Raw genomic sequence first — 18,326 nt, 5'->3', positions numbered from 1 at the left:
ATAATGCTGGTGATTTTTTTTTTAATAGGTAGAGAAAATAAGCAGGCTCGAGATTCTCACATAAATGGGGGTATTTGTCTGCCACATTTCTAAATTAATAGGAGAAAAGGTTGCTTGGTTACCTGAAATAAAAGTCAAAAAAGGTTTCTAGGTACCAGCATAGGCATTTCAGGGCCTGAAAGCAAAATCTATTTATCTTTCCACAGGTATATATATTAAAAAATAAAAGCAGGCTGGGCCAGGCACGGTGGCTCATGCCTGTAATCCCAGCACTTTGGGAGGCTGAGGTGGACGGATCACGAGGTCACGAGATGCAGACCATCCTGGCTAACACGGTGAAACCCCGTCTCTACTAAAAATACAAAAAAAATTAGCCGGGTGTGGTGGTGGGCATCTGTAGTCCCAGCTACTCGGGAGGCTGAGCAGGAGAATGGTGTGAACCCAGGAGGCGGAGCTTGCAGTGAGCTGACATCGTGCCACTGCACTCCAGCCTGGGCGACAGAGCAAGACTGCATCTCAAAAAATAGAATAAATAAATAAATAAATAAATAAATAAATAAAAACAGGGTGGTCTTCAGCAGGATATGTGGTACTCAACAGCAGACAATGTCCATAAACAGGATAGGTGATATTTGTAAAAATTAATGAAGCATTAGGTCCAGGTGGAAGAGCAGAAAAGGACTTTTTGAATTGAATAATACAATGCTGAGAAATCACTGAGAGAAAAGGAAAACAAGGCTTTGGAATCCAATCAATTTGCATTTGAATCTTACCTCCATCTGCTTTACTTTTGTCTTGGTAAGAAGTATAATCCTTCTGAGCCCAGAATAAAGAAAAGAACTAATTTCATCAGGCCTTGCACTGCTTGAGGAAAGGGACAAAATCTTTTAACCATTTATATTTCTAGTACCTGGAAAAATATATAAATGTGTATAATGACTTTTAAGTATAAAAATATCAAGATTCCTTCCTTAAGATTTATACAAATTATTTAATATATTTTTACGTTTATTTTTTTCATAGGCATTACTGACTGGGATTGTTTTATATTTATAAGATCTCTTGTTTCTCCAACAATTCAGTTCCATATCGAGATTATTTACAGTGTTCATGAATGACTTGGGATTGACCAGGAATGGTAATGAATGGTTTTCATTTATTTTGGGGTTCTTTTTCAAAAGTAAAAAACAAGGCACTTGAAAAATAAAACTTTATACGAAAAGATTTAGACTTTTCCTGAACCCTAATTCTTATATATATATGGATAATCTTAAAGTCTGAACCCTCTTTTTCAAGTCTAACAATGCTTATGCCATTCTGTGTCAAGGGAGATGTTGACAGCACCATTGCAGCCCTCCCCCAGGGAGTAGTAGGTACTGGCCTTAAGAAATGGGTAGGGGGATCTTGGTACAGATTGTGCTGACTTCTAATTAAGGGTGGTGGCTGGTCTTGGTGCTTTTATCTTTATGAGCTTATCACTTTATTTCTATAAAGACCTAAAGCTTTGAGTAGTCAGAGATATTTATCTCATTACGTCAAAGGACAGTACCAGTGTCACACTGTTTATATATTGCTGATAAGTGAGATGCTTTTTATCCCCTCGTCTTTCATAGCCATCATCCTATCCTCCTTCAGTACATACATAATTTTCAATTCATCTCTCTTCCAACTTAAGTTAGGACATTTATTCTTTTCTAAAAAGTCTCTGGAGATGGTACAGGATTGTATTCAGTAACTGAGAGAAAATTCCATAAAGAACATGTTTATAAAAATACTGCAGCATGTCACCTCACTGAAAAAAGAAAAAGAGAAACATGAAATATTCTGTCAGCTACAAACGCAGTATAATTTTTGTTTCCCATGGTTGAGACAGGTAAGTTTGAAGAATTTAGATGTCAAACTCTTTTTCTTTAACTTTTGGCATCGGATCCCATGAACAAATGGAAATTTGCTAATTAACGTGTGGTTTTTGGTGATTCACAAGATAAACAAATGGGAGAAAAAGTTTTAATTTTCCCAATATCCAGGATATTATTACTTCTAAAAGAAATATCACTTATAAAAAGCCCCACCATATCCTATATTTTATGTTGTGCAGAACTTTATCTACATCATTTAGTTACACAATTTGTAGCAACAGATAGACACATGAAACAATATTTGACATTTTAACTGATGGAAATACTCAGCATGCCAGAAAAATAAATCTTTATACAACAGATATATCCAAGGCTGGGTGTGGTGGCTCATGCCTGTAATTCCAGCACTTTGGGAAGCCGAGGCGGGTGGATCACGAGGTCAAGAGCTCAAGATCAGCCTGGCCAACATGGTGAAACTCTGTCTCCACTAAAAATACAAAAAGTAGCCGGGCACAGTGGCACGTGTGTGCCTGTAGTCCCAGCTACTCCAGAAGCTGAGGCAGGAGAATCGCTTGAACCCAGGAGGCGGAGGCTGCAATGAGCCAAGACCGCACCATTGCATTCCAGCCTGGGCAACAGGGTGAGACTCTGCCTCAAAAAAAACAAAGACAAAAGATATATCCAGTAAAATTCATATACAAATCGTAACAAATGACAAATTTGATTCATAAGTGATTAGCTTGAACAAAGCATTAAACATTTTAAGACAAGTAGTGCTACCATCAGCATAAGCAATGGATTCAAATCCCTTACAAAGTTGGTCAAGTCTTAATACACAGAGAAAGTGAAGTGAATGAATATAAGTGAGTTTTACTTTCTATAACACTCTGAATCCTGGATTGGAGTTTGAAAGCTAGGCTTTCCAATATGTCTAATGTGCCATGTGTTCAGGACCTTCTGAAATACATGATGTTCTAGGCCAGGCAAGTAACCTCCTAAGTAATATGTTTAGACTGATGGGATTCAGAACATGCTACCCCAAAATACGGTGCTTTGGCATACTGAGTATTTTGAGCTGAAGAAATGTGACAAACAGCAAATGTAGGAAGGACTCTGATCCACCCCTGAAGTAGGCCATAAGACCCTAATATGAGAGGTGCCCTTCCCATACCTAGAGGAAAGGACCATGCTTATCTCTAAAAACAGAGAAACAGTAAGAGGAATCTGAATGAACAAGCCCTGCTGTTTAGTTTACTATCCTTAGCTCATTTAGTTTACTACGCTTAGCCCTTTGTTTTTGTCCCCTATCACATTTTTCCCATGATTTTCCACTCCTCATCAAAACTAGCATAAAAACACACAGGTTTACCCATTTCTTTGGGTCTTTGTTTCCTTATGAAGGCTTTGGTGTCACAAAAAGCTTACATTAAATAAATCTGTATATTTTTCTCTTCTTAATCTGGTTTTTGTTAGAGAGCCAAGGGTGAGAACTTAGACTGGTAGAAGGAAAGGACTTTCTTCCTCCTCTACAAGATCTTGTTTTAACTAGCAGTTTCTTTTTTTTTGGAGATAGAGTCTTGCTCTGCCGCGAGAAAAAAAAATACATAAGTTCAGAAGTTCTACAGCAAAATATAGCATCTGGAAAATTTACAATAACTCATGTGATCTTTTACACACTGACACATTCAAAATGAAGATAAACATATAGGATTTAGCACATATTAAAGGTAAGAGATTTAAATACTGATGACAGATAAGGCAGGAATGTTTTTAAATCATTTCCTTTGTTACACAGCACTAATCTATTAAAATGCTATGACTACATAAATGTTGTTTATTGCCTACACTTCAAATTCTTTTAGGAAACAACATTATAAAGAGAAAATGGAGATGGATGATGAAATCTTAAAATACCTTTATAGGAATAAAAACTTGTTGAAAATATTCAGAAAGCTACAAATCTTGTATGAGGCCTATTAACTAAAACTACATGATTTATTTTGCAATCAACATCTAATTACTCTAGCAGAGAACACAATTCATTCATGGAAATCTAAAATTGGGTAATGCAAATACTTGCCAAATTTCCTTACTGCTAATTTGGGCCACTAAGCATAAAACTCATCAGACTTGTTTAAAAGTGTTTTCTTTGGGGAGGAAATGCTAGAGAACAGGAAGAAAAGACTAAAAGGAGCAAGAAGCTGGTAAAACTATTTAAAAGCCGGGGGGCGGGGGGGGGGGGTGTGGCTCACACCTGTAATCCCAACACTTTGGGAGGCTGAGGTGGGTGGATCACTTGAGGTCAGGAGTTCGAGACCAGCCTGGCCAGCATGATGAAATATTGTTTCTACCAAAAAAAATACAAAAATTAGCCAGGCATGGTGGTATGTACCTATAGTCCCAGCTACTCAGGAGGCTGAGGTAGGAGAATTGCTTGAACCTGGGAGGCGGAGGTTGCAGTGCTCTAAGATTATGTCACTGCACTCCAGCCTAGGTGACACAGTGAGACCCTATCTCAAAATAAATAAATAAATAAATAAAATAAAATAAAAGGGGGGGTCAACTATACCTGTAATAAATTCTAGACTGCTCCAAAACGCGGTACAGAAAAAAAAATCTAAAAAGCTTAAGTTAGTTTATCCTTCCTTAACAATTTTGCCTTTCAGTGTTTAAATATTTTGAAGTAAACAAATTATTTTATATCTTGAGTTTCAGATTTGCAAAAGGCTGACATAATTTTTTAGTAGATACAAACAAAAGTTGTATTGTATCTATTATTTAGACTGATTTTCTAAACTGTAAGCAAAATTTTTTCCCATAAAGGAAGAAGGAATGCATTCAAAGATGATGAAACTATTGAATAGTCAGAAAAATAAGGCAACAGAGAGCAAATATAGTCTAAATAGCAACTATATAGATTACCAAATTAAATCTTATAATGTAAAAGAAACAATGCTAATTTTTATTTAAGATAATCACTTTTCTCTTTCATGCAGCAATTACTCTCCAATATTGTCCTTACACAGCTGAGCTGAAGGATGTCAGGGAGCTGTAGAGGATGCACAGAAGGCTGATATAAGAGAACCCCAGAATTACACAAGAGTTAAGGCTGGGCGCGGTGGTTCATGCCTGTAATCCCAGCACTTTGGGAGGCCTAGGGGGGCGGATCACCTGAGGTCAGGAGTTTGAGGCCAGCCTGGCCAACATGGCAAAACCCCGTCTCTACTAAAAATACAAAAAAATTAGCCAGGCATGGTGGCGGGTGCCTGTAATGCCAGCTACTCAGGAGGCTGAGGCGGAAGAATCGCTTAAACCTGGGAGGCAGAGGTTGCAGTGAGCTGAAATTGCATCAGTGCACTCTAGCCTGGGTGACAAGAGCAAAACTCTATTTCAAAAAAGAAAAAAAAAAAAAGGAGTTAGGGATGGCAGGATCAGAAACAAAATCTAGTATCTTTTCATTTAGACCTCTATTCCCAAAGAAATAATAAGTTATCAATCTAGTGATTCACTTCTAATATTTAATCTCAGCCATTTCTGTAATCTTCATGAGTTGAATTAAAAGGTCTAAAGGTCTGATCTGTTTTAAGAACTGATAATTTATGGTGCATAGTATTACCTTATCAGTGGGAGACAGAATTGTAGAAAACAAATACTCTCTTCTCAGCCCTAACCCACCTTTCATGAATAAAGTTCTATAAAAATGATGCATATTTATGAAAGAATGGGGCAGGAAATGATGAATTTACTTTTTAAATCTGTCTGCCTTCACAAACCAAGATTCAGCACACAAGATGAAATTCTACAGGGGAGAATGGAATTTTTTCATTATTTAACATTTATTTGGACACAATTTTGAAAATCAGGAAATGAAATAATAAACTATGATACATATACCACCAAGTAAGGTAATGAAGAATCTTAACTCACCATTTTTTAGGTTTTGATAATGGTTTGTATTTGCTGTATTTTACACGCCACTCAAGAACTTCTTTACAGCGCTGACATACTCCATCATGAAGTTTTGCATTAATTTTCTTAAAAACAAACAAAAAGACAAATTGAGAATTTCACATGTGAGCCAACATTGCAAATCCCATAAAAGAGTGTATGAGACGTAAGTTTTAAAATATAACTGAACCTTAATCTGCATAACAATTTATGATATATTATGTATTTTTATGTATATTACTCAATTTATTTTTTTTTACAAAGGCAATGGTTCTTTTTTCTTTTTTTGTTTTTTTTTTTGAGACAGAGTCTCACTCTGTCGCCCAGGCTGGAATGCAGTGGCACAATTTTGGCTTACTGCAACCTCCACCTCCCGGGGCTCAAGCAATTCTCCCGCCTCAGCCTCCTGAGTAGCTGGGATTACAGGTGCGTGCCACCATGCCCAGCTAATTTTTTGTATTTTAGTAGAGACAGGGTTTCACCATGTTGCCCAGGGTGGTTTTGAACTCCTGAGCTCATATGATTCACCCACCTCGGCCTCACAAAGTGCTGGGATTACAGGCATGAGCCACTGGGGCCTGGCCCTCATCTAGAAAATTTTTAACCTTTCCATTGATTCTGATGTATGTATCTGTCAAAACTCAAACTGCACAGTTAAGATATGTGTATTTCATAGTATGTAAGTTATATCTCAATAAAAACATAATAATAAAAAAGAAAACCTTGCTCATATTTGAAGACTATCATTTCAACAATTCAAATCCTCCCCGTGAGTTGGAATTAAACTGAGAAATTGGGCTGTCCTGAATTGTCAGTTTGTTGAAGAGAACAGAGACTGAAATTTGAGGAAGGGGTGCCAGGGAGAAGCAGCTGGAAGCAAAAAGGAATTTCATTTTTCAATTTTATGCTTTTGAATTCTCATGTTAAAAAAGTTTTAGAAAAGTTCCCCCTACTAACTCGGTTTCTTCAAACTTAAAAAATATGTATTCATATGTAAATATCTGTGGTGGAGAAAGCGCTTTATAAGGAAAAGTTTTTTTATTGTAATTTTCTTTTCAAAATGTGTTGGGAAAGAAGGAAGATAGGAAAAATTTAAATGTGTCATGTATTTTCTCTAATAGTTTTATATTTTTGTAACATACTCATTTGATTCAGGACACAGACTATATATTTTCACTGAGTACTCTGAGAATTCTCTAGTTTGCTTTGGCTGTGGAAGCTTGGTCTTTGCCTATTGTTGGGATAATGAGCAGAAGACATTTAAAATTTTCTTTGCTTCTTTTGTTTTCTTTTAAAATTTCTCAAGGGGAGAAAGAAATGTATCACAAGTATGCAGATTCTTTGGGAGGCTATTAGATATTAAGTTAAAAGCACAATGTTTACATCAGATCATCTGAAAGAAACAATTTTTGAACAGCGCTTGATATTCTTGAAAGTTCTAAACAAAAAGATAAAATATTTGATAAAACATTTATTCAATGAGAAAATATTTTAGGAATATTGTGAAAAACCATAAATTAAGGTGTGAATATATTTCATTTTATTTAATTTTTCTCTTTCTTCAAGGAATCTTCACCATCAGGAAGTGTGAATGTATTATGTTTAACTTTGTGATGAGAAATACATTCTGTTACTTACAAATTGTGTATGGGTGCATTCCTTGTGGACATAGATGGAGAGTCCCAGTTCTGCATGCTACTATATCCCTTCCTTACTCTAGGCCCCTAACTGTTGCCAGAAAGAAGGAAATCTGTACCTACACACCAAACTCTTCGTCCTTTCAACCTTTGTACTTACTAATAGTTATCACGGACAAAGCTAGCTAAGAAATGCAGAATCAAAGTTCACATTCATCATTTGTCTTCTCTGTTGTCTAGAACATCTTACTAAGCATTACTTATATTTCCCTAACTGAATGACTTTGAACTATGACTTCAATATGAATGTGATATTAACTTCCTAACTGGAACATTCTTAGAACACAGACATTTCATTACCTGCAATTTTATTGTATATAACACATTCTGCTTGTTAACTAGGAAGCATTCTTTGGTTCCTTGTTTGTTTCTGTATCCAATTTCTGACCAGTTCATCTTGATTTACAAAGCTGTGCACAGTTTGGAAACTGGTTTCTTTAGGGTGGATCAACAGTAGAACAAAACAGGTCTTTGTGGGAACTTGTCCTGTGAGTGATGTGTGAAGCAGTATAAATAGATATGTTGTACAGGGTTCACATGACTAACAGGCACTACTATCAAATTAAACTTGATTTTTATGTGTTAAGAAATTAATGAGAGTAAGAATGAGAAAGAATACTACTTTTCACTTAAAAATAGGTGCAGAAGAAAGAAAAGTATATACCTGTTTTACCATTCTTTGGCAAAACAGAAGTGAATTCCAGAGATGTGAGCAAAGAAAGTTAATCCTAGTTCTAGGAATCCTTCTGCCTGGGGGAAAGGAAATGACAATCTAACCTTATTCACATTTATATTTACAATTAACCCTATTTTGGCAATTACTTTTAGTGTATCCCTCATGGTAGAAGATCACAGGTAATTAAGGTTAAAACTTAAGTCTGTCTAAATATAAAATCAAAAGTTTTATAAATACAAAAGCCTATAAAGGTCATTTAGTTCGTTCAACAAGCTACTTTCCAGATTTGTGAAGAAAAAAAAAAATCTTCAGTGGAAGAGTCCACTGAACTTAGGAATCAGTGAAAGAAGAAACCCTTACTTATCAAATGAATACTTTTCAAAGTTAGAATAAACTTAAGGAACATCAAAAAACATGCCTACTTAATATATACATAACGTCTTAAAAATGTCTTAGCCATCATTCCTACAACCTTTTTTTTTTTTTGAGACAGAGTCTCACTCTGTTGCCCAGACTGGTGTGCAATGGGGCAATCTTAGCTCACTGCAACCTCCGCCTCCTGGGTTCAAGCAATCCTCCTGTCTCAGCCTCCTGAGCAGCTGGGATTACAGGCATACACCAGCATGCCAGCTAATTTTTGTATTTTTAGTAGAGATGGGGTTTCACCATTTGGCTAGGCTGGTCTCGAACTCCTGGCCTCAAGTGATCCACTTGCCTTGGCCTCCCAAAGTGCTGGGATTATAGGCGTAAGCCACTGCACCCGGCCCATACAACATATATTTTAGAGTAAGTGTTGTTATTGCTGCTTTAAGCATTCTATTTATTGTCAAACAATATATCTTTAACACAGTAATGCCATACAGAAGTTGGGTGAGAAAGGGCCGGGTGCGGTGGCTCACACCTGTAATCCCAGCACTTTGGGAGGCCGAGGCAGGCAGATCACCTGAGATCGGGAGTTCAAGAGCAGCCTGACCAACATGGAGAAACCCCATCTCTACTAAAAATACAAAATTAGCTGGGGTGCTGGCGCATGCCTGTAATCCTAGCTACGCTGGAGGCTGAGGCAGGAGAATCCTTTGAACCTGGGATTTAGAGGTTGCAGTGAGCTGAGATCGTGCCATTGCAACAAGAGCGAAACTCCTTCTCAAAACAAAAAACAAAAAACAAAAAAAAGAAGCTTGGCGAGAAAGGACTTCAACTCCCAAGAAGGTAGCAAGAGCAAATTGTAAATATTATATCTGTATCAACATGCTGATGCTGAAAAATATTTTATAAAATATAAAGTATCATTTAACAGAAGGAAGATACTACGGTAGGTGAAAAGAAATTTGAATACCATTCAAAAGCAACTAAAATAATTTTTCCTTAGGATTTTTTTTGTACACAATTCTTTCAGAATTTCCAAAGGTAAAACAAAGGCCTATTTATTCCTCTTAACTGAAAACAAAAAACAAGCAAAAACAGAATTAAAAAAATGAAATTCTCAAAGAAAAATGTCAATGCCAATTCCAATGCTAAAAATCTATTTCCATAAACTGGCTTTGTTCTTTTCCCTGCAGTACTCTTCTCCTAAAATAAGGTATTTTATGCTACTACTGCTATAACAATGTTCCTCCAGAAATAGAAACTTTTATATCTTATTTAATCATATTTAAAAGTATGTACTTTGAAATTTGCTGGAAAGAGCCCCTTATTCTAAATTTGGCTAGAGGATAAAAGATCCCTGGATTTGGGGGCAAGAACTCACGTGACTAATAACAATAACATGAAAATCTGACTTTTAGGCTGCTGCTTTCTTTTTTTTTTTTTGAGTCAGAGTCTCACTCTGTTGCCCAGGCTGAAGTGCAGTGGCATGATCTTGGCTCACTGCAACCTCCGTCTCGCAGGTTCAAGTGATTCTCCTACCTCAGGCTCCTGAGTAGCTAGGATTACAGGCACACGCCACCACGCCCAGCTAATTTTTGTATTTTTAGTAGAGACAGAGTTTCGCCATGTTGGCCAGGCTGGTCTCGAACTCCTGACCTCAAGTGATCTGCCCACCTTGGCCTCCCAAAGTGCTTGGATTACAGGTGTGAGCCACAGCACCTGGCTTTAGCCTGTGAGTTTCAAATCATAAACTACATTATTTAAATTCCTTTAAATATGGCTAGAACATTGTTGGACATAAAGTATCTTACAAAACACAACCAAAAAATAGATGAGGGAATCAGAATGAGAGAAAAGTAAGGGCAGGAGGGAAATTACAAAGCAGTCAGGAGTGCAGCTAGAAAGTGCACTTGTTAGAGATGGGCCGCAAATGAAATCTGAGCTTTCTAGCACCCAGTAAAACATAACTCATTGTCTGTAACATGCCAAAAATCCAGTTTCTCAGAAGCAGCACAAATATTCTTGTTACTGAAATGCAAAGTTTCATCTTTCCTATACCATGTGATACAGTAAGCGATGCTCTCAAAAATGTCCTTACAACACAAAGCATTTCACAGAACTGTTTTCTATCCTGGTTCTCAATGTAGGCCAGTGTTATAATGCCAAAACAGAGTGCAATAAAGTTATTCTTAGGTGTACAATGTAGGTACAGATCCCTGATAGTCATAGGATCTACAGGAATGCACTACATATAATAAGGCCATCTTCAATAAACACTATTTCTCTCAACTTAGCTCTAAAAGCATTCCCTTATGAGAAATGTCAAACTCGCAGAAAACAGTGAAAACAATAATACTAATGCATACATATACACACTCCCAGAGACAACTATTAACATCTTCTTACCTTTTTGCTTTTTGTGTGTATGGGTACAGGTAAAATAACTTAATGGATATCAAGACACTTCACCTCTTAATACTCATCATATCCTAGCAAAAAAGACTTTCTCGTGCTTAACCACAATACTGTTACCACACCTAAGAAAAATGAAAAATAACTCCTTAGTGTCACTGAATGTAGTCAGTTTATATTGAAATTTCAACTGCTCCAAAACAGCTTTCAGAGCTGTTTTTTCCTCCCCAAATCAGGATCAATCCGTATTCAAGTACTGTTTATCTGTTATCTCTCTTTTCAGCTATTTATGTTTTATCCCCTATTACATGAATATTTTTTGAAAGTAACAAGCAAGTCATTTTAGAGAATATCCTACATTCTGGATTTGTCCATTTTCTCATGCTGTAATTTAACTCATTGCTTTATTTCCTGTAAAGTGGAAGTTAGGTTTACAGGCTTAACTATATCCAGTTTAAATATTTTTTCGATCAGAATAATTCATAGGTGATGCTGCTACTGTTGTGTACTTCATATTACTCCAAGTCAGGAGGCACATACTGTCCAGTTCTTGCCTTGTCAGCAATGCTGAGTTTGATAACTTGCTTAAGGTGGTGACCCAGATCTCTTCAAATTACAACGGCTACAATAATCTATGGAGGCCATGTTAATGTACTGTACCACAGTAACACAGTGAGTTTTAGCATCCACTCATGATCTTTGCCTGAATCATTCATTTTACTAAGCGACGAAGAATGCTAACTTGAATTCTATTCTTTCTATATTAATTTTTTTAAAAAGATTGTCAGCTTAAATCAGTTTTGAGAAGTACATACATACCAAAAAATTCACCCATTTTAAGTATACAGTTCTAATGAATCTGACAACCAAACTTCCAATACTTCCATCACTCCAAAAAGTTCTCTAATTCCCCTTGGTTGTCAATCCTTTCTACTACCTCCCAGGTAATAATGATTTCAAATCTGCTCCTACAGTTTTGCCTTTTCCAGCATGTCATGTAAATGAAATGGTTAAGTATATAGCCATTTGAGGAGCTCATTCCTTTTTATTGGTGAATAGTATTCCATTGTATAAATTACCATAATGTTTATTCAATTCACCAATTAAAGGACAGTTGGAGTTGTTTCTAGTTTGGAGTGCTAATAAATATTTGCATACAAGTTTTTGTGTGGACATATTATTTATGTTAGGTTAATTACTAGGAATGATATTTTTGGGTTGTATAATGGAATGCTTAATTTTATAAGAAACTATTAGTTTTTCAATGTTGCTGTACCATTTTGCATTCACACCAGCCATATATGAAGATCCAGTTTTTCTACATTATTTCCTGGACTTGAAATTTTATTTCTTTAGCCATTCAAATAGGTATGTAGTGTTATTTCATTACGATTTCAATTTACATTTCTCTAATAACTAATAATGTTGAACATCTTTTGATGTGTTTACTTGCCATCGTGGGTTTTTTGTTTGTTTCTTTAAGAGACAAAATCTCACTCTGTTGCCCAGGCTTGAGCGCAGTGGCATGATCATAGCTCACTGCAACCTTAAATTCCCGGGCTCAAGTGATCCTCCCGCCTAAGCCTCCCATGTAGTCGGGATTGCATGCATAAACCACTGTGCCTGGCCCCACCCTGTATTTTCTTTGGTTACGTGTCTATTCAAATCTTTTGCGTCTTTTTTTTTTAAATTGTTCATTTTCTTATTATTGAGATGTGAGAGTTCTATATATTACTATATTCTGGATTAACAGCCCTTTATCAGATGTATGCTTTGCAAATATATTCTCCCAATCCATGCTTTCATTTCCATTATCTTAATAGTTTTTCCTAGGAGCAGATCTTTTTAATTTCAAAGAACAATTTATCACTTTTTTCTTTCATGAACCATACTTTTTGACTCTTGAATAAAAAAGATCTTAATCTGTTTTCTTCTGCAAGTTCAGTAATTTTACGTTTTACATTTAGTCTATAATCTATTTTGAGTTAATTTTTGGTTGTACATAGTGCAGAATCCAAGTAGAGGCTCTTTTAAAATTATATACAGATGTACAATTGTTCCAGCACCATTGAAATGCCTTTGTACCTTTCTCAAAAATTAAGTATGTGTAAGGTCTATTTCTGGATTCAGATCCTGTCACATTAATCTATGTGTCTAGTCTTTCACCAATACCACCCTGTGTTGATTCCTGTAGCTTTATGGTAAGTCTTGAAATCAGTACTTCAATTCTTCCAACTTTTTTTGTTTCCAAAATTGTTTGGCTATTCTAATTCCTCTGCTTTTCTATATAAATTTTAGAATCTGTTTGTTGATTTCAACAACAACAAAAAACCCTGCTATGATTTTGATTAGGATTACACTGAAACTGTAAATCAATCTTGGGAAGAACTGACATCTTAACAACATTCAATCTTTCAGTCCATGAACATTCCATTTCTTATTACATAAACCCCAGTCATTTGTAATATATTGTCCTTTTTATACATTGATGAATTCCATATGCTAGTATTTGGTTAATGATTTTGGAATATATATGCATGAGGAATTGTACTCTATAGTAATTTGGAGTTTTTTTCCAATGTCTTTGGTTTTGGTTTTGTCTGTTTTGATTCTCAGGTGCTGAAGAATTTATATATCTTAGAAGAACACAAGAGAAGAAAGTCATACAATAGTAAGAAAATCACACATAAGAAAATCATACAATAATATAGCATTGTATATATATTATTTTTTACTGGACTTTATTACTTTTATAGATGAAAAATACCTCTACAGATCAATTTTATAGAGCTAAAACAATATGAGTCTTTACATATAAATATTCAAAATATAGAAATTTTATAAAAATACAGATAAAGAATAAAGACAAGTCCTATCACTCAGAATTCTATACTTTGCAGCACTTCAAGTATATATTTACATAAGTTCACATTTTTTCCACCTATGTTGTTTTATAACTTATTATTCATTTTTCCATATTAATATATATACTTTCAAAGCATGTCTTTATTGTATGTATTATAGTCTCTCAGAGTAATACCATCATTTAGTTAACCTATTATCTACTATTTGACAGTTTGAATGTTTCCAATTTCTGAATATATATATTTTAAATATATTGGCCTATAAATATCAGAAAACTTCTAATAAACATGTAAATTCTCATCCCATTATATTTATACATAACAAGTTCTGGTCCCATATGAACAACATTGTAAGAAAATACAAGCAATTGTATTAGATGCAAAATCTCGTAGTAAAAAATAAATGTCCCCTTTCTTTGGTCAAGTGCGTACTACTCCTTTATTAAGCTTCTCTAAAAAGAGTTTACATGTATGGATAAGAATAAGAGAAAAAAATAGTTCATGTTCTTGTTTTATTTGCCACTGTACCAATACAGAAATCATTACAAAATGATTTTATTTTGTAAACATTGTTGCTATTATAATAAAGTATACAACAAGTCTCAAATTTGTGCATTATTACTCAACTCAACTGACTTGTATTTTTTAAAAAATGACCAAACTTAGAATGAGCACACATAATTATTTGGATAGTGAGGCAAATGTTTCCTACTACTGTCCGTAAAAACTTGCTTCACTTTTTTATCCTGGCAGTTAAGATTTTTTAAAAGAATAGAAGACACTGACAGTTCCCTTTTTGAAAAAGGAATTAAAATTCTTGCTATAATCAACTTACTATACATTTCCTATAGACAGAACACTCCTACTATATGAAAACTTTCAAACCTATAAGCCCTTTTAAAATGTGATATGAAGTAATAATTTGCACGTGTACTATCCTCAAAAATACCTTATTTGGACAAGTTACTGAGCCTTACTATTTTTATGTATTTTATTATTTCACAAAATGAGCTAGTCATACAAATAGCCCAGAAATACTTTTGAAATGAGTTCTGGTAGTAAAATTGGTTTGTCATTTAAGGAGAAATATAAAATCAAAGTTATTACTAGCTTACTTCTTTTTAGGAAATTACGTTTGTTCCACATAGCTAATTAGAGAGAAATCAACACTTATAAGAATTCTTCACAAAAACTTAAGTCCAAGTTGAGCAAATTTATTACCCTAAAAAACCTGATATGCATACATATATCAGTATTTCAGTAACTAATATTTGATTTTTAATCTATAAAAGTTTAATTAAAAGATATCTAAAGTATAAGTGATATAGATCTGCACTGTGAGCTAAAATAATATTCTCTGAAGTTTAGTCCATCTTGCTCCCATTCACTCTAAATTCATCACAAGTTTTTAAAACACCAATAACAAACTGAGAAGTGAAAGTATATACTAGAAATACTCAAAATGATCCTCTTGTTCAATATACTCACAATATCTTTTTCTAGTCAAGAAATAATATTCCCTCCTCCCATTTTCCTTGTTACTGCTAGAATCTTTAACAAATGACATCTACAAAAATGAACAATCACATTTTTATCCAAAGACTGAATATAAAATGAGTTCTGATCATCCCAAACAGAGAACCATTCTTTCAACAAGTGGGTAAAGCTATTCAGTTGCAATTACGCAGACAGGGTCTGTGTACAAACTAACCACTGATTTATTTCAGCAACCAAGCAAACTACCTAGATTTTCACTGACAAACCTAATGCATACACAAAGTGGAGCCACACCTACCTACAGGCAGAAACATGCTGTGGCAGTAACTTTTTCTGGCAGTTGAGAAAACCTATTTAAGCAACTTTATTTTCCCAAGTATATTTTTCTCACTTACTTTTAAGGAAATTAAAATAGGTTGGCATTGTATTTTAACAAATAAATATTGGCGAAGCATTCTAACAAACGCTGCACTGATAAATTTATTGCAACTTTGAAAGTTTCAAATATTTATTTGTGTTGGGGTTGGGGGGCAGGGTCTCGCTGTGTTGCCCTGGCTGATCTCAAACTGCTGGCCTCAAGTCATCCTCTTGTCTCAGTATCCCAAAGTATGGGATTATAGGTGTGAGCCACTGCGCCTGGCTTTTTGTGACTGGCTTATTTCACTTAGCATAATGTCCTTAAGGTTTATTGATACTGTAGAATATGTCAGAATTTCCTTCCTTTTTAAGGCTAATATTACACTGTATGTATATAATATATTTTGCTTATCTGCTCTTCCCTAGATGGATACTTCAGTTGCTTCTAGGTTTTAGTTATTGTAAATAATGCTGTTATGAACATGGATGTACAAATATCTCTAAGACCCTGCTTTCAATTCTTTTGGGCATATACCGAGAAGTGAAATCATATGATCATATAATGATTTTGTTTTTAATTTTTTGAGGAGCCACCATGCTGTTATCCAGAGCAGCTGTGCCATTTCATATTCCCACGAAGAGTAATAAACAAAGGTTCCAATTTTGCCACAGCCTCAAAACATGTTACTTTCTGTTTGTTTGTAAATAATAGTCATCCGAATGAGTATGAGGTGGTATCTTGTAGTTTTCATCTGTAGTTTCCCAGTGATTAGTGACGAGCATGCTTTTGTGTGCTTACTGACCATTTGTATATTTTTGGAGAAATGTCTACTTAGGTCCTCTACCCATTTTTGAATTGGGCTGTTTCTTTTGTTGTTGAGTAATAGTTATAGTATTATATATTCTGCATATATATTTTTTTTCTGAGACAGGGTCTTGCTCTGTTGCCCAGGCTGGAGTGCAATGGCACCATCGTGGCTCACTGCATACTCTGCCTCCCAGGCTCAAGCAATCCTCCTACCTCAGCCTCCTGGGTAGCTGGGACTACAGGCACAAGGCACCACACCTGCCTAGCTTTTGTGTTTTTTAGTAGAGACAGGGTTTTGCCACGTTGCCCAGGTTGGTCTCAAACTCCTGGGCTCAAGTGATCCACCTGCCTCAGCCTCCCAAAGTGCTGGGATTACAGGTGTGAGCCACTGTTCTCGACCATATATTCTGGCTATTAATTCCTTATCAGATATATGATTTGTACACATTTTCTCCCACTCTATGAGTTGCCTTTCTACTCTGTTGATAAGTGTCTTTTGATGCAAAAACATGTTTAAATTTTCAGCAAAGCCAAATACTGATAGCAGAAAGAGAAAGTGAGGCATTTATTGCAAGGCGCCAAACAAACAGAACTGGGCAGCTCATGCCTGAACTCCCAGATGGCTTACAGGTAAGGATTTTTTGTTTGTTTGTTTTGAGACAGTGTTTGTTTTGTTTGTTTTGAGACAGTGTCTTGCTCTGTTGCCCAGGCTAGAGTGCAGTTCAAGTGATTCTCATGCCTCAGCCTCCCAAGCAGCTGGGATTACAGGTGCCTGGCACAACACCTGTCTAATTTTTGTATTTTTAGTAGAGTCAGTGTTTCACCATGTTGGCCAGGCTGGTCTCAAACTCCTGACCTCAAGTGATCTGCCCACCTTGGCCCCTCAAAGTGCTGGGATTACAGACATGAGCCACCATGCCCAGCCCAGGTAATGGTTTTTAAGGGCGGGTGACAAGCAAAGTCATAAATCAATATATGGAGATTATATATTGGCTTGACCTAAAAAGGAGGGACATCTTGAAATGGAAGCACACAGGTCATAGGTGGATTCAAATATTTTCTGGTTGGTGATTGGTTAAGGAGGTGAAACTTTGTCTAAAAATTCGGGATCAGAAAAAAAAAAGTTAGCTCTGGCTTATGGGCATGACCTTCTGAAGGCTCCTCAGAAAGAAAATTAGAACAAACAACAGCAGTTAGAGTTTAGTTCTCAGTTCCCCTTTATCTGAGGTCTATGTGCCAGCAGATCCATCTAGTGGGAGTACGGGTTTCCAAAAAGCAACTCAAAGACATATGTTATGATGTTATCTTTAGTTTCTACAGGGGACAAAGTATCTCCTGAATATAACTTCCTTGGCCTTGTGTTAAGTTACTATTACACGTAACACGGCCCCAAAGCCCAAGAGCAGTCTAGCGATTCAGATATGCCAAAGAGAAGCTGTAGAGTGGTTCCTTTAAGTGAAAAGGTGAAAGTTCTCAACTTAGAAAAAACAAATTGTGCATTGAGGTTGCTAAGATCTATGGTAAGAACAAATCTATCTGTAAAATTTGTGTAGTAGGAAAAAGTTGGAACATTTCCTCCTGCAGATAATAGGGGGATTATTCTAAATGATGAGTCACTTCTCTCTTGGTGCCTTCGAAATTCTTTGTCTTTGGTTTTCAACAGTTTGATTATAATGTAACTCAATGTGGGTCTCTAAATTTACCTAACTTAGAGTTCTTTGAGCTTCTTGGATGTTTACATTCATGTTTTTCATCAAGTTTGGGAAGTTTTCAGGCAGTATTTCTTCAAATATTCTGCCACTTTCTCTCTTCTCCTTCTGGAATCCCCAAAATATGTAAGTT

General features: G+C 35.7%; 1 protein-coding gene across 9 annotated transcripts in view; it reads right to left on the bottom strand.

Annotated features, from left to right (window-relative positions):
- C13H9orf85 (chromosome 13 C9orf85 homolog) overlaps positions 1 to 18,326 on the bottom strand; it is a 75,855-nt gene that overhangs the window by 35,618 nt on the left and 21,911 nt on the right. For 4 of the 9 annotated variants that reach the window (XM_054520046.2, XM_054520045.2, XM_024252579.3 and 1 more), the window contains exon 2: positions 5,787 to 5,893. In XM_054520046.2, coding sequence (XP_054376021.1) covers positions 5,787 to 5,893 — 107 coding nt within the window. Of the gene's footprint in view, positions 1 to 773; positions 911 to 1,993; positions 3,442 to 4,113; positions 4,207 to 5,786; positions 5,894 to 18,326 lie in introns of those variants that run through there. The other 5 variants (XR_008509721.2, XR_008509722.2, XR_010136522.1 and 2 more) reach the window with 5 other exon arrangements.

This window comes from Pongo abelii, chromosome 13, assembly GCF_028885655.2.
Source record: "Pongo abelii isolate AG06213 chromosome 13, NHGRI_mPonAbe1-v2.0_pri, whole genome shotgun sequence".
Taxonomy (NCBI): Eukaryota; Metazoa; Chordata; class Mammalia; order Primates; family Hominidae; genus Pongo; species Pongo abelii.
The sequence above is the reverse complement of the archived record's forward strand: the minus strand, read 5'-3'. Positions and strand labels throughout refer to the sequence as shown.